Below are 17,408 nucleotides of genomic sequence, written 5' to 3' on the forward strand. Positions count from 1 at the left end.
ACACATACATATATATACACACAAGATAGTTAAGGTAATTACATAGCTAGTTTATCCTAGTTCAATAAAAAATGTTTTCTTGCTAATATTGTTCCAACATTTCACACATATATGTTGTACTCTGAATAACTATTAAGCAATAACAATATGCAATGTATTAATTATTGTTGCTCTCCTACTGGCCTGTTTTGAGGCTGTTATTTTTTTTCTCTTTAAAATGAAGAAAGTATGAACAGAAATTAAAACAAAACAAAAAATAGTACTTATTGTATATGTTTAACAATATAGAACATTGGAGGAAAGTGTAGTGGCACACACCTATAATCCCAACACTTGAGAGGCTGAGGCAAGAGTTCCACAAGTTTGAATCTAGCCTAAGCAATTTAGCAAGATCTTATCTGAAAAAATAAAAAAGGGCTATGAATATAGCTCATTGTGAAGGCCCTTCTACTCCCCAAAAAAGATGACAAAAAAGAACTTTGGGAGTCAGTCAATTCATTAATTTATGGATTCAACCAAATGCGTATCTATTTTTAAGGTGGATCCTAGTCTCAATCACTGAATCAGAGGTAAATTTCTTAGTCCACCTCTATGCTGAACTTACCTATTTCATAAACCTATTTGTGTTCCTTTAGACTCCTCTATTTTTTTAACCTCATTCTTTAGACTCAATTGATTTTTCAAAGCTCATAAATCCCACCCTTAACTGATAATATGAGATATTTACATTCTAGTGCAGGTACGACTAGAATTCTTCAGTGTACATAAACCAGGAATTCTAGAAAACACACTGACAGTCAACTTAAGTAATACTGGTATTAACATACCAGTATGTTTTTTAAACTTTTAATATCCAAACACCAGTACTTTTTTTTTTTTTTTTTGCAGAACCGGGATTGAACTCAGATCCTTGCGTTTGCCAGTCAAGCGCTTATCCTACTGAGCCATCTCCCCGACCCCCATTTATTTTTTATACATTAATAATTATTTAGTGCAAAAGAATCTCAAAAGCTCCATCTTGATATAGCAGCTGAGTTATCTTAAAAAAAAACAAAAACAAAAAAACAGGAGATGAAATAAATTTCAGATTTTTCACAAATAGCTTCTCCATGCTAAAATAAGGAATTCCCTTTGCAGCACACGTTACCCTTATATAGACCAAAACCCTCTTCCCTCTCTGCTTACATCTGACCAATACTAACCCACCATGTTGGTTAGCACCACACCTGGAAACTGTGCCCTGAATACCCAGGGCATACAATTCCACTAGCTCTCTAGAAACTAAAATGCTAAATGTTCTGGTACATTCATCCAATCTTAAATCAGACTTTTTATTTCTTCTTTCTTGGGGTGTAGAGGATGCTGGGCCTCATCCACATTAAGCACATGCTTCTACCACTAAGCTACACCCCCACCCAACTCTGGCATTTTTGGTTCATTTGCAGTTTACATGTAGAAGTTGAAGTTCTTATAATCATTTAAGAATTAGCGCTAAGAACTTTCAAGAGTATATATTTCTTGGTAACTAGATTTTAAAGGGCAAACATGATGAATAAAGGTCATCTGGAACTAAAACAGGTAGGTAGGAAAGACATGCTTACATCTGAAAAATTATAACAAAGTTGACAAGTATGTTCTCCAAGAGTGTCTGAGATTACCTTTTCATTAAGATTATCCAAATTCAACTACTGTGCTATGATGTACTATTATTTAGAGTGCTTAACTCATATTCTTTAATGTTTAAAGGAGAAGAAAATATATATGAACAGAAGTCAAGGGGCTGGGGAGATAGCTTAGCAGCTTAAGCACCTGCCTGGTAAACACAAGGTCCTGAGTTCAATCTCTGATACCAAAAGAAAAAGTCAAAAAACCTTTCTAAAGGTGAAGAAAACTTCAAAGCCACCTTACATGGATGAATCAACAGGTGTGCCACCATCTCACTGAGTAAGAAATACTATCCTTCCTCGACTGCAACAAATTTGTCTCTTTAAAGGAGAGGTGGCAGAAGGAAATGACTCGGGCATGTAGGGTTCAAGCAACAGAAAACATATTGAGATGTGAATGGCCACTGCAAATCAGGAGCCAAGGACATAAACAGAACTACCCATAAGTGAAAAACCTTTATAGATATCTGGAACTGGAAACTAGACTCGGATAGTCATGATTCAAGTGAATAAGAAGTCAGTGACTTTTAAATAACTAATTTATATTGAGGGGGAAAGATGGAAGAAATTTTTAATCTGTTTATTGGGAAAACTAATTCATGTATCTACTTTAAGAGGTTTATTTAGTCTGAAAAGTTTCATTTTTTCTTCTGGGACTTTGGCTTACCTGGGGATTACATGTCTCTGAACTATTAATTTTTATGTATTTGGTACAGGGTCTCATTACACAGCTCAGACTCGCAGTGATCCTCCCGTTTTCAGCCTACCCAGCACTGGGATTACAGGCATGCACCACCATGCTCAGTCTCAGTGGCCTGCTCAGGTCAGCGTGGCATGTGGTATGTGGGATTGAACCTCGGTCCCTGCACTTGCCTAAGCAGGCACTTAGTCCACTGAGCTATCTAGCAGGCCCTTGTCTCTGAACTATTAAGAAAAAAAAAAAAAAAAGAAAAGAAAAAGAAAAAACTTCCTATTTTATTTGGGAAACCATGACAATGTTAGTAACATAAAATTTGTATTTCTATGAAAAATAATTTCTACTGTGAATTGTATGTTATTTAAAAGAATTAACTATATTTGTTATACTTTATGATTCTTTGCCCATTCCTTATTCAAAAGAGAATTCTTAAAGTATCTTAGATAAAAGACTTTTCATAAATACGTCCAACTATGTGAGTCAGCATTAAAGGGTGTTGAAAAGTTTATCAATAGCTAGTTTATTTTGAGTTATAGACTACTAAGGATTTCCATTTTACAATACAATGGTACGGTCACATGTTAAAGTAGTTAACATAATTGTAGGGAAAGTGGTTAGTAATTGGGCTTGAACCCAAGGTGTATAGCCTTTTTCATTTTGTTCTTTTTTGAGACAGTCTTGGTAAGTTGCTAAGTTGCCGAGTCTGGCTCAAACTCTAGACCCTCCTTCCTCAGCCTCCCAGAGTGCTAGGGTTACAAGCATGCACCATCACATCTCTGACATAATGCCGTATTTACCTGTACAATGTCTATGACTTTGTTTGTCCCCATTAAAAATCTAGTCTAACTTATCCATGAAGTGTCTTGCAACATTTTAAAGAATATACATCATATTACATCAAATATCCTCTCTTTGTTTTCCTAAGCCTTAGCAAACATATTTACAATCACTCAAACCAAAATACTATAAAGTTACTCCAAATTAAAACTGCTCACCATGATACCACCATTTTGTTTTCTTTGGATTCTTGTTACATGTTCGCACATAGAAAGAATTATCTGGTGGTCGTCTCTGAAACCAAACAACAACAACAGTTTAAATAATAAGTTCTAAAATAGAATAACTAAGGGGGAGGATAGGTTTAAGCAAAATCACTACATAATTAAATGTATTTAATCCCAACACAGAAAAATTAAAAACCATAAATATATTCTGGGAGATTCACACTTTTGACACTTAAAAGTGTTTTTTAAAGGGTGGTGGGGGAGCGTTTGAGCTGGGGAGATAGCTCAGTGGAATAAGTGCTTGCCTGGCAAGTGCAAGGTCCTGAGTTTGATCCCTAGTACTACCAAAAAAATAAAAAAAGAAAAATAAAGGCAGGTGTTTGGGATGGGTATGCTCTGGATTGGGTTCTAAGCGCAACACTGGAGAATCATCATCAAACAAATGGGAGCAAACAAGATAGATGCAGCCAAAATTCGTATAGCTTATCTCCCTCAAAGTAATTTACTAATTACATTTGTGAACTAATTAAACATCAAAGTTTACCTAACTAAAGGTTGCCTGAAGAACCAGAATCATTTATAAACCTTGACAAGGCCTAGGAGTGTAGCTCAGGGGCACAAAGCTTGTCTAGCATGCAGTAAGGCCTTGACTTCCATCCCTAGCACTTCTTCAGAAAAAAATAAAAATAAAGAGAGCCACACGGTATCACATGCCATAATCTCAGCACTCTGGGAGGTGAGGACTGCAGATTCATTCCCAACCTAGGCAAATTAGGGCATTAGTGAGACCCTGCCTTCAAAAAAAGGGGGCAATGGATGGGGGGTTTTCTGGAGATGTAGCTCAATGCAAATACCCTGGGTTCAATCCCTAGTACTACAAAAAATAATAACAATTCCTGTTTTACTATTTTTCACTCTCTTTAATACACACACCACATATACACTACTTTAATGCATCACTGAGGATCAACCAAAAGATCCAGGTTCTTCTTCTTTTTCTTTTCAGTATTGAGGATTAGACTGAGGGGTTTTGCACTGAGAGGTACAACCTTTTTTTTCTTTTTTCTTTTTTTGTGAGTCACATTGTTGTTAACTCTCTAACTTGCTAAGTGGCTAACTTGCCTAGGCTGGCATTGAAATTCTGATCGTCCTGCCTTAGCTTCCCAAATGCCGGGATTAAGATGAGCACCACCATCCCTAGTTTGTTTTTAAACAATATGTACAAAGCACTTCTGCCGTACCACAGGCTTTCTGTCACTTATATGCCCTGATGAACACAATATAAAAACGGAGGGCAGTTCTGCAGGGAAAGTACACCAGGAATAGTGATGCCAACAACACTAAAAGCAACTGTTGGAAGAGGCTTTTCTTAACCAAACACAAGAAATACATGTCTTCCTACAAGGATGTAGTAGCGTGTCAAATTTATAGTAAAGCCACTAAAGGAAGGTTAATAAACAATCTCATCTGTTAGTTGCCTTTTTGTCTACATTCAAAATTATCTAACAACTTGATTTTTTCGCATTCTTAAATATTTTGCAATACTGAACTTAAATTAATTATGTTTAGCTAAGCAAATGAAGATGAAAGGTTTCAAAAGTCCTTTCCTCAGACTGGAAAAGGACTCGTTAGTCTAAGCACCTGCCTGGCAAGCACAAGGACCAGGGCTGGATCCCCAGTACCACATGCCCTGCCAGCATGTCGAGGTGGCCACCGAAACCAGGCATGGTAGCACACGCCTGTAATCTCAGTATTGGGGAGGCTAAGACAGGAAGATCACTACAAGTCCAAGCTGCGTAGCGAGACCCTGTACCAAAAAATAAATAAGTAAAAAGATTATTTTTACTTTAAAAAAAGTCCTTTCCTCAATGAGACTATCAAAAGAGACATTTAAATAAGCTCCAACCAGAAAGCAAGGGTGAGCAGCTTTCCTAGACAGTAGGAAGGAGAGCACCCTGCACACTGGGCACTTCTAAAGCTCCATATACGTAACTAGCACTTTCATGAGCCTTATAATGACCTTTAAAGTTAATCATAATTTCCTTTTTAAAAAAAAATCAAGGAAAAGATGTTAAACAACTAAAATACATAGATTTATCTGTTAATACAATTTGAGAAAATTCCTGAAAAACATAAAATTTTATGTGTAACTACTTCAGCACAGTAAAAACAAATACCTAAAAACTTTTTCTCAAGTTTTGTATTAGACAGAAATCCTGACTTTCAGAATATCATCTTTCTGAACTATATTATTCAATAACAAATACAATTTGCCAGTAATTTAAAAGGGAATGATTTTTAGTCTTGTATGGCAACTAGAATGTTAGGGGGATGGTCAAGGGTACTAAGGACACAGGAGGTATGGAGAACACAGTCCTCTGGTGGAGATACTAAATCACTACATTTAAATGTAAACAAAAGCTAAGACTCTAAGGCATGTGCAAAAGTGATGTGCACATATCACCACCAATCATCTCTTAATAACTTTCACTATATTTCATAATCACCATTTCATCTTTCTATAATCATTAAGCATAACAGGTACACAGAAACCTCACAACTGCCACGTGTTCTCCCTTACACAGATAAGTTGAAATGTGTGTTCTGATAGTGGATCACAGAAAAACTATGACAAACTATGACATAGTAAATGAGTAACACTTGTAAAACTTTCAGAGGTTAACAGAAATTCAAAGCCTTAAGATGCAGCTTAGAAAAGCCCTCAAGAGAAGAAATTAAAAGTTAAAAGGTGGTACTAATAATAGAGGCATGGGCTGGGGAGATGGCTCAGTGGAATAAGCGCTTCCCTGGCAAGCGCAAGGGCCTGAATTCAATCTCTGGTTCCGTCAAAAAAAAAAAAAAAGAAACAAACAAACAAACAAAAAATAGATGCATGAAACTTATTTCATCTAAGATGTGTTGTTTTCTACACATTTTAACATTCCTGAATAGGGATATGTGATTTTTTTTTTTTTTTTTTTAATTTTAGAGAAGGATCTACAGGGTGTTCAGGGTCTCACTACTAGATCAGACTCATAGTGATCTGCCTGTTTACAGCCTCCCAAGAGCTGGGATTACGGGTGCATGCCACCATGCCCCATCTCAGTGCCATCTCAGTGCACGCTGGGGGCAGGGCCTGCATAGCAAGCCCAAGGATCAAACCCCTGGCCCCTGGCCTGCTTGCAGGTGTTTTAATCCCTTGAGCTATTTGGCTGGCCCTGGGATATGTGACTTTTAATTAGTGGTGTGTCATATTTTAATTGCTAATTGTTTCTTTTATGTACAAAATTTGTATACTAAGGACTCATAATCCTACAATTTAAAAAAAAAAAAAATCTACCCAATTATTTCCTATACTTACTTGACCAAAGAACTCTTCTTTGTATTTTATATCAAACACTAAGAAACCTCTTATGGACCAGACATGCCAAGAAATTCAGTGAAATAATGTCTTCAGATTCTTAACTATCATTTAAAATATGAACTACTGGGCTGGGGAGATAGCTCAGTAGAATAAGCACCTGCCTAAAATATGAACTACTGTCATAATGGTTCTCTACATACTAATTTAATCACAATGGCAGTCTGACCAGCACTTTGGGACACTGAAGTGTGGGGATCAAAAAGTCAAGTACTGCCTAGGCAAATTAGCAACTCAGTGAAATCCTGTCTCCAAAAATAGGACAGGCCAAGAATGTTGCATAGTGGTAGAGTGCTCGTGAGTTCAACCCCCAGTACCAACTTTTTATTTATTTATTTATTTGTTTGTTTATTTATTTATTTATTTTTGTGAAGGGTCTCACTATGTAGCCTGGACTTGAACCGATCCTCCTGTTTTTGGCCTTTCCAGTGCTGGGATTATAAGCATGCACCACCACATCCAGACTCGGTCGCCAGCTCAGTGCGCCAGGGGGTGGGGGCTGGCACAGCATGTGGTGCCAGGGATCCACCTCCAGTCCCTGTGCTTGCCTAGGCAGGTGCTTAGTCCACTGGGCTATCTCATCCACCCACCCAGTACCATTTATTTACTGTAAGTAAATAAACAGTAATCAGTTTGATTTGGAGAATAGAGGAAAAAAACTGCTAAATACACAAACCATGCACAGCTCCCTAAACATCTCAGGGAAAAAGAAGGCTTTAAAATATAGAAATAATATTGTTCCACACTAATCCTCCACCAGGAATTAGAGAACCAGAAAGATGGAGAATTCAGGTATTTTTAAAGGGTATCCTAACTTCAATTCATGCAGTTCTTTGTTCTGGTCTTCTTTCTTCCACTTTTACCAGACATAGTACTGTGGATTTAAAAAAGTAAAACAAGAGGAAAAGCTAAGAAAATTCCACTGGCAAGTGATCTTCCTTGTTGCACATAATCATTCAGTTACAACAATTCTTATTTCTGAGGCATCTTCAAAAAAGCTGAAAGGATACAAGTCGGCAAAAGGAGGAAAGAGAGAGAGGGGAGCTATATTATATGTTTCCAGACCTTCAACAACAAAATCTAGAAAAACTTTTTATCTATCTTTACCCAGTACATGCTGATGGAAATAAAATTCAGATTATTTATGAATTTTATAAACCAGTTAAGTCTGACTTATAGTATGTTGAACATTTAAATATTCTACTTGAAATGAAAAATAAAAATAATGTTCCAATTTATTTTTATTGGTATACGTTTGTAACACATAATTATTTGCTTTGAAGACCTGTTGCGTGTATTTATTTTTTATTCCCCTTTCCTCCTTCCCCAGATTCCCTTCCAATCTTCAGTCAACTTCCTTTTTTCCTACCATCTCTCCTTTTTTAAAATTCTTTATTCACATTTTGGGTTTCTCATATAAGAGAAATCATGAGTTATTCATCTGTTTCACAAGTGATTTATTTTACTTAGCATTCCAATGTTTTTTTTTTTTTGTTTTTTTTTTTTTCAGAACCAGGGATTGAACTCAGGCCCTACTGAGCCATCTCCCCGGCCCCTCCAATTTATTCTTAATCATGGCATTCCCTATACTTTTAAAAGGTAAAACACAAATTCTTCCTTCAAACAAAAATAAGCATACATGAAAATTATTAATCTACCTAAACTGAAAGAAGAGATATTATCTGAAATAATTCTGAAAATTCCTACCTTTTCTTTGCAGCTGGAAAGCATGCTAATAATGCTAAGACAAACTGACTGGACTGAGAGCGCTGGGGACCAGTCTTCTGTTAGAATGGATAAACAGATATGACCATTGCTATAAACATGAGGATGAACGGGAATATTTTCACCAGTAAACATGACCTAAGGAAGAATAAAATTCCATTAACACTCAAATATTCTCTACTACCAAAACCTAAGTATTTTCCACATATAACAAGTATTGATTAAATAAATGATCAACCAAAATTAATGCTAGAAACAGATAAAAAACTGTTTGCTTCTTTTCATTAATTTACTAGTACCAGTTTCACTGTATGATGTAAGGGGGAAAAACTCTAGATTTTATATTTTGTTTTTCATAAATTGCCTTAAAATTTTTAAATTGCTATGTACTTTTTTTGCTAATGAAATACAGACTACATTTATATGAATCATTATTCAATTTCCATCCATGACTCTGTAGATAAAAATCAACTAAATTCTAAACAGCATGCCATTATGAGACAATATGAAAAAAGGTGGTAGGAATGCCCCATCACCTCCTACAATTCTAGCACCTAAGGTGCAATGTGCAAAATAAAATGAATATTATATATTCCATCTCCCTATGTGTACAAATTACTTGCTAATCTGTTTTTCTCCTTCCTTTTACTCAATTTTTCTAACACTATTTTTCCATTCTCCATCTTGTCTCACCACTGCTTTGAAAGGTAACATATCTCTTATTTCCTTCCTTTGCCCTAATAATTCAATAAATAAAGTAACAGTTGTATTTCTTAAAGAGACCTCTTAGGAAAAAGGAAATTGATGCTGTTGATGATCCTGTTCTCAGACACCTACTTATGTCTCAGGACCACATAGGTCTCTCCCACCTGATTCCACCAGAAGCTGGGGACCCAGTATTTCCCAAAGATCCCAATAGGTCTACAGATAAACACCCAGACTCCTATGACCCAGTTGCTGGACATGGCCTTTCCTGTGTTCAACAATTGGGATCCAGACTAAGATAAAAGGAGAAGGGCTGAGAGACAGAGGAAAACTATGGTTCTTGCAACTGGCAATACTATAAACACACCCAAGTAGGCCAAGGGAAAATCCAGGGCCAATCAAACCTGCAAGAAGACTGGACACTGGGCATGCGACTATACCAAGTCACTACCTTGGCCCTGCTGCATGTGTCAGGTGGTCTATGTGCCTGCTTCATGGCTGGAGGATTCACTGTCCATGCTCCTAGAGAAGGGGTATGTCAACCAAACCCTCACCTTCTACTCCGATATAAGACTAAATCAGTGTGGCCTTGGGCACTCTGCAATGCTCCTGTCCACAGACATCTCTCTCTCCTGTGAAAAAACACAGCTGACCTTGCACATCATAGGTAAGCAATATTCTGTTTTAATTTCCTTCTCAGGAAAACCCTCAGATAGATCTACAACCATATTCGGGGTTGAGAGGAGCCTTAGTGGGAATTTCTATATAGCTGTTTTGACATACCAATACAAAGGTCCACTGTTTAACTATGAGTTTTTTAATAGTCCCATGGTGTCCTACTCCCTCACTATGAAGAAATTCATGAGTAAAATCAGAGACAGTCTGTCTTTCCAGGCATGTCACTGTCATTCACTGTAACAGCCATAAAATAAAATAAAATAAAATAAAATAAAATAAAATAAAATAAAATAAAAATTTAAGGGCCAGGGAGATAGCTCAGTAGAATAAGCTCCTGCCTGGCAAGCACAGGGTCCTGAGTTTAATCCCTAAAACAGCAAAAACACAAAACATCACGTTTAAAATCTCCTTTGGAAATCAAGACTGATAGGCATAAAGGGCAGCCTCACAACCCCTCAAAACCCTAGCCATATTTCCTGTTCCTGAAGAACCATTCAAACTGGTCCTTCCTTCAGCAATGCAGTGAAAAGCTGTAACAACCTTGGGGGAGGACTGGCAATTATAAAGCCAGCTCCAACTCAACTGTCTGATAAAAAGACCACCCAAAAGAATAAAAATATTCCTGTGAACCCCTGGAAGACCTGTGGTTCCTCTTCAAAAAGCAAGACTCTAGGGCTGGGGATATGGCTCAGTAGAATAAGCACTTCCCTGGCAAGCTCAAGGGCCTGAGTTCAATCCCCGGTTCCGAAAAAAAAAAAAAAAATACAAAAAGCAAGACTCTAGTACTGCTCTGGGTAGTCACTAATGATCCATAAATCACCACAGCTTAGATAGGCATCTTTGAGACTCCTTAATTAGATCCTTAATGTGGACAATTTTTTTTAATCAAATTTCACTTAGATATAATGATCACTTTTATCATAGAGAATTTTTATCTGTTCATGATATAACTTGATTTTTATCTTGCTAGGGCTCTGGCTCTTAGTAATTTATCAAACACTGCTCTTTGCTGTGCTTTGTCTACCACAGGAACAATGGAAATCTGACCTGCTCCTTCTAATAGTAAAGTTACTCTCCTGACAAATTCACCAAGATTTCTTCCATCAAATAGATAGCTCAAGAGTACTAACTTCGTTTTTATTCTGACAAATTTTTTTCCAACCCCATCAGTGAGACACAAATATCCAAGGTAATTGGAGAACACATAATTCTCAGTAGGTAGAGCCTACAACCCCTTTCACAGGAGGTAGCCTTATGAAGATGGAATCCTCCACACCCTCAACACTCCATAAAGATTTATGTATCTCAGGGGGAAATAGAGCAGGAGATTAGCATGTGGCTGGCCAGCTGGGCAAGTGGCTGTGACCTGTTAATCAAGAAGATCCAGGATACATGTACCCAATACCTGGAATCAATCAGGAAGTACGTGAGAACACAAGAAAGTTTTCTTTTTTCTCCATTTATCTGAATGAATAACAGGGTCTTGCTATGTAGGTCAGACTCATAGTGATCCTCCTGTCTCAGGCTCCTCAGAGCTAGGATTACAGGCGTGCACTACCATGCCTGATTTGGTGGCCAGCACGACATGCCTCAAGTTCCAGCACAGCATGCAGTACCAGGTATCGAACTCAGGTCCTTGCACTTGCCAGGCATGTGCGTAGACTATCTCCTCAGCCCGCAGGGAGGTTTTTGATAAGATGATCTGGAACTAACGTCAGCCTGAGATGTAAGAGACACAAAAGATCTGCACCACTGTGCTCTGCTCTCAACCTGTAGAGTGAACTTCTTTGCCTACTGTTCCTTTGGTACCAGTAATCAAACTGAAGACCTCACACTTGCCAGGCAGGCACTGTGCCACTGAGTTATATCCCCAGCCCTCTTTTCTTACTTTTAGTTGGCCCAAGCTCACTCTGCAGAGCATGTTTCTTTTCCTATCTTTAATAAATGTAAAACTCAAAACTTTTAAAAAATAAAATACTGTAAAAACTACATCAGTTCACTATGTATAATAGGCTAGAATGGTAAATATTTGATAAAGATAACTAGGGATTGAGATTTTATTAGTTTTCAATGCAGATTTCTCCTTTTAGTTCTCCAACATGTATCAACAGTTTTCTCTGAGTTTCCATAATTACCATTCAACTCTGCCTGTATTGCAGAGAAAAAAATTCTTGGACACGGTAGAACTAAACTTAGATTCTCCTGGATGGTAACCATTCTTTCTTATACTTTTTTTTTTTTTAATTTTCCTTTATCTCCCCCCTGCTTTATGCAAAAAGCCCTGAAAGGGGCTAATTTTCACTTCCTCCTTATGAAGTATCTTAAATGCTAGACAATCTTCAACAATGAAAATTATTATTCAAGAAAACCTGTCCAACTGGGATGCTTAACCACCATTACATGAAGGAGCAAGGAAAAGAAAAATAACAAAAATCAGAGTAAAATAACATAAAAACAGACTCATGATCCCTGCAATGAAGAAATTCAAGCAAGAGGAAATAATTGGTACAGGTAAACAGGCCATAAATAGGTGGATGAAATGAGGATAAATGAAAAGTAATTATTAAAACTTTTGTCCCAGTGTTTCTAAATGCTTTATACCAAGGCAAGTATATTTTCAGCTTTGAACTTTTGCATCAATATGGCTTCGGCATCTAACACAGTATTTCCTTCCCTCTTAAAAATTTCCCCTCTATTTTGAAAATAACCACATTTTTCCCAACAAAAATTAACTTTGAAGTTTAACAAGTATACTGAGATATTCTCAAGATAACATGGGCTTATTTCATATATATTTCTTTCAAATAGAATGCTTTCAGAGAAATAAGGTGTAAGTAGTGGATATTTGAAGGAAAGAAATAACTAGTATCAAGAGGCAGAGAGGAAAAGAAGCAGAGTTAAAATATTAAGCTTGAGGGGCCAGGGAGATGGCTCAGTGGAATAAGCAAGCACTTGCCTGGCAAGCGCAAGGGCCTGAGTTCAATCCCTGGTTCTACCAAAAAATAAAATAAAATAAAATATTAAGCTTGAGGGGCTGGGGAGATGGCTCAGTAGGATAAGCGATTGACTGGCAAACGCAAGGATCTGAGTTCAATCCCCGGTTCCGCAAAAAAAAAAAAAAAAAAATTAAGCTTGAATACTTTACATTTTTCACGGACATCTGCCAAGCTAACTGAGGCCTAAGATAAATATCCAATTTATTCAAATTGAAGAACCCTCCTTGATTAGCCCCAAATACCCTTCCACTTGTATCTATACACATAAAACTACAACAGCACATGCTCACAAATGTCCTTACATGCTTAGCCCATTTCTTTTCACATAAATTCTCTTTCGAAGTCCACTTCAAATTGTTCTCCTTAGTCCACTCTAAATCAGTCACCGCTTTCTCTTTTACTCTAAAGCGTTCAGGACAGTGGAGATAGCTTGACAGTCTAAGTGCCTGCCTGGCAGGCACAATGACTTGAGCTCAATCCCTAGTACCACCTGCCATGTGCTGGCCCCAGAACCCCAGGCACACAGCGAGAGCCCTGAAACTGGACAAGGTGGTGCACACCTGTAATCCCAGCTCTCAGGAGTCTGAGTGAGAGAGGAGGATCACTATGAGTCTGAGCTAAGTAGTGAGACCCTGCATCCAATAAATAAATAAAGCAAGCAAGCAAGCAAGCATTCAATTCATTGTACCTCATAGGGTTTTCATTGATATATATCAATCAATCAGCAAATCCTATTGCTTCAACCTTTTAAAGGTCCAAACTATGACCTTCCATAACTTCTGGTGCTACGATTCTAATAAAACAAGTCACCATCATATCTCAGCTGGATTACTACAACAGTCTATCTGGTCTACTTGTGCCCCTGTGTGTTCAACAGTCTCTGCCAACAGCCTACTCTTCAAATATGATCATGTCACTCTTCTACTCAACACCTTGCAAAATCTCTCCCATTTTACTCAAAGTAATTCTAAATTCTTACATTGGGCTATAAATGTCTTGCCACAATCTGTGAGGGCCCATTAGCCCATATTATTTCTCTAGCTGCTTCCCCTCTTGCTTATTTACTATTCCAGTAAATAACTTCATGGTAGAGATTCAGAATCTTTGCATTTTGTCTTCACCTATTCTCTCAACTTTCACATGACTTTCTGAATCTTCCTTTAATGTTACCTTCTGAGCAAAGCCTTTCCCAACCAGTCTATCCCATGCCTGAACACCCTATCACACTCCCATACATTTTTTTCCCACTATTTTACTTATTATCACTCTCTCCCTACAATACCAGCTTCACATAAAGCAAAAACTGTTTGTTGCTGCAGTCATTTCTGTTTGGAGGCAGGGTCTTGCTAATTTGCCTAGATCTGTGCAGAACTCCTAAGCTAAAGTAACCCTCCCACTTCAACCTGAACCTCCCAAGAGAGAGATTACACACACACATGCCACTGTACCTGGTTACTGATGCAGTTTGTGTCACCACAGCCTCAACAGCACATAGCAAAGTGTCTGTCAAGTAATATGTACTCAATGCATATACAATGAATAATTAAATATCTATCTATTCAAATACTAAAAGATGTAAGCTACACGAAGGCAGGTCCAATGCTTTTTCAATTTCTTTTTTCTTTTTTTCTTTTTTTTTTTTTTTTTTGGTGGAACTGGGGATTGAACTCAGGTCCTTGTGCTTGCGAGGCAAGGGCTTATTCTACTGAGCCATCTCCCCAGCCCCTTCAATTTCTATATTATCTTCACTTGTCAAGTTCAGAGAACAATATTTGAAACAAAATATATGCTCAATATATGTTGAATTACCCAAATTTTACCTACCATACATATACAGAAAGATATTTTCTATATGGCTGGTATACTGGTTGATAACACTGTGTCAACTTGAGAAGTTTAGAAGTTTAACTGAGTGACTCAGCAGAGAGCCAGGATTCTAAGTTTGTAAATATCCTCATCCTGTGCAAGAGGAGGGCAAGGACACTATGTTAGTTCTATGCCCCCAGACCCACAGTAGCTTGTTTAGAAGGAGGAGAGACTGGCAAAAAGCCACAGCTGCTGCCTTTCCTTTTGCTCTTCGCTGTTTTCTGCTGCCATGAGCTGCTGTTCTCTGCCATGAGCCCCTCTACCTGGGAGCCAGCTAAGTACAGACTAAACATTCACAAACTGTGAGCTAAATAAACTTTTCCTTCCTTAATTTTGGATGTCAGGTATTTTGTCCCCAGCAATGAGTAAACAGTAACTGAGACACCTGGTAAATAAATGTACATTAGTAAAAAACAGCATCATTTCTGTTCCTGTATTAACTGAAAAACATTTGGTGATGTTACTTCTCTTAAGGCAAAAGACAAAGCCAAACAGTAAGATGAGATACAAGGAACAATCAAAAAATACAGTAAATCTTTAAATTTTAAAAATTTATTACAGAGGATTAAAAATGCCAGAGTATTGGCAAGTGCAAGGTCTTGAGTTCAATCCCTGGTACAAAAAAAAAGAAAAAAAAGAAAAAAAACATGCCCTGGGCCAGTGATGAATGGATTTTTAAATTTTATTTATTTATGTGTGTGTGCACGAGTGCATGTGGCCAGCTCAGCCCACCAGGGGGCGGGGCTGGCTGGCATGTGGTGCTGGGGGATTGAACCGCGGTCCCTGTGCTTTGCTAAGCTTGTTCTAAGTAGGTGCTTTAGACCACTGAGCCATCTCACCGGCCCAGGGGGGCCGGTGAGATGGCTCAGTGGACTAAGTGCCTGCTTAGGCAAGCACAGTGACTGGGGTTCAATAACCAGAACCAATACTGATACCAAATGCTGCACTGGCCGCACCACAGGCACGCCATGCAGGCAAGACCCATGATGGCACATGCCTGTAATCCCAGAACTGGGGAGGCGGAAAACAGTAGTGAGACTCTGTACCAAATACATTAAAATAAAATAAACCACCCCCAAAATGGCAGAATAACAACTAGCAACAAAACACATCCTTCTCTAAGACTTGGAATCCAGACACCTGGAAAAAAACTTGAATGAAGATTTTTAAAAAAGTAGGTATCTAGAAATGAGAGGAAGTTGACAAGAAAACTAGAAACTGCAGAGAAGTTGCTAAAACAGAACACAATGCATAACAGTCTAAAAAATTAACTTGGGCTCTTGGAAGGACTGTCCTCTGCTAACACAAATAAGCCCAGAAAGGGTTGGGAGCTCCAGGGATAAACAACGGACTGAGTAGATAGCACTAGGCCCAAGAAAAGTCCAGATGTGTCAACCACAAAAATAGCATGGGGAATTACTCAAAAAGTGATTCTTTCCACATGGCAGGCTAGAGTTGGAGAAGAAATATAGTGCAGTGCCATTTGAGAAGGTATAATCAGAAGCCATGTCGAATAGATGTTAATTGTTTAAGACTGAGCAACAAAACAACCACACTTCAGGACTTTCAGAGTTATCCTACCCCAGTGACTAAGTGGGAGATGGCCACAAGAAACATTCATAGACAGGGCACTGGCTAGACACAGACCTCCTGAGAAGTTTAAACTCAGGCTGGGGAGCAGATGGGGGTCCTGTGCTGAGAACCCAGGCCCATGGTAAGTGGCATTCAGAGGATTTGGCTCTGAAATGGAGAACAGTAAGTCCAGTGGGCTGCTTCACTCTTTGCCCTATTGCCTATATCCAATACAGAGCTAGCTTGGTGGTCTGTTTGCTCTTCCTATCTGCCAAGAGATACACCTCATCTTAGACAGCTGCTATAGCCTGTGATATATCAACATGGGGTTCTGGAAGGGGGCGGTCCACAGGCTAGCTATAGAAAGCCATGACTTGGGGCAAAGAAAGAAGCTGAGAGCACCTACAGCGCGTAGAGCCTCACCAACTACATCCCACAAAAAAAGGCAGAGCAAGATTTAGCATTCATATACCAAAACATGAGTGAGGAAACAAACTAGGTTGTAGTTGTGACTCACTGTCATTCCCTCATATGTGGTAGATTCAGGCAGACCCTGGAAATAAACTAGTTATCAAATCATGGGAAATTCTGTTTGGACTCATTCTCTTTATCCTCATTGATGTGTTGGGATTTTTTCTTTTCCTTGTTTACTCTTTTGTTACTCTTCATCTAATTCTGTTTATTTTTTTTTTACTCCTTAATAGGCTCCCTTATTTCACTTTCCTCTCTTCCTCTTTTACTTTTCGATTTTTACTTCTTTCATTTTCCTCTTCCCTTCTCTAACTTTACTAGTATGCCTACTAAGCTTTATTTATCTCTAGATATTTAGCAGACTCTATGCTACTACTGTTGAATTATTTTCTCTTGTTAATGCTGGTATCACTGTTTAACAGATATTTACTGGATGTCAGTATTTGTTTTTGTCTATATGACATACAGCTACAAACCTCTCTCTCTCTCTTTTTTTTTTTTTTCTTTTTTTTTTTGGTGGAACCAGAGATTGAACTCAGGTCCTTGTACTTGCCAGGGAAGCGCTTATACTGAGCCAACTCTCCGGCCCTCTCTTTTCTATTAAGGGTG

General features: G+C 38.1%; 1 protein-coding gene across 2 annotated transcripts in view; it reads right to left on the minus strand.

The window, feature by feature from the left end:
- Positions 1-17,408, minus strand: part of Ube2w (ubiquitin conjugating enzyme E2 W) — a 79,254-nt gene that overhangs the window by 14,042 nt on the left and 47,804 nt on the right. For both annotated transcript variants that reach the window (XM_023722381.1, XM_004637554.2), the window contains exons 4-5: positions 8,494-8,649; positions 3,357-3,432 (exon numbers count right to left, since the gene is read on the minus strand). In XM_023722381.1, coding sequence (XP_023578149.1) covers positions 3,357-3,432; positions 8,494-8,649 — 232 coding nt within the window. The remainder of the gene's footprint in view (positions 1-3,356; positions 3,433-8,493; positions 8,650-17,408) is intronic.

This window comes from Octodon degus, unplaced genomic scaffold, assembly GCF_000260255.1.
Source record: "Octodon degus isolate 3935 unplaced genomic scaffold, OctDeg1.0 scaffold00091, whole genome shotgun sequence".
NCBI classification, from domain to species: Eukaryota; Metazoa; Chordata; class Mammalia; order Rodentia; family Octodontidae; genus Octodon; species Octodon degus.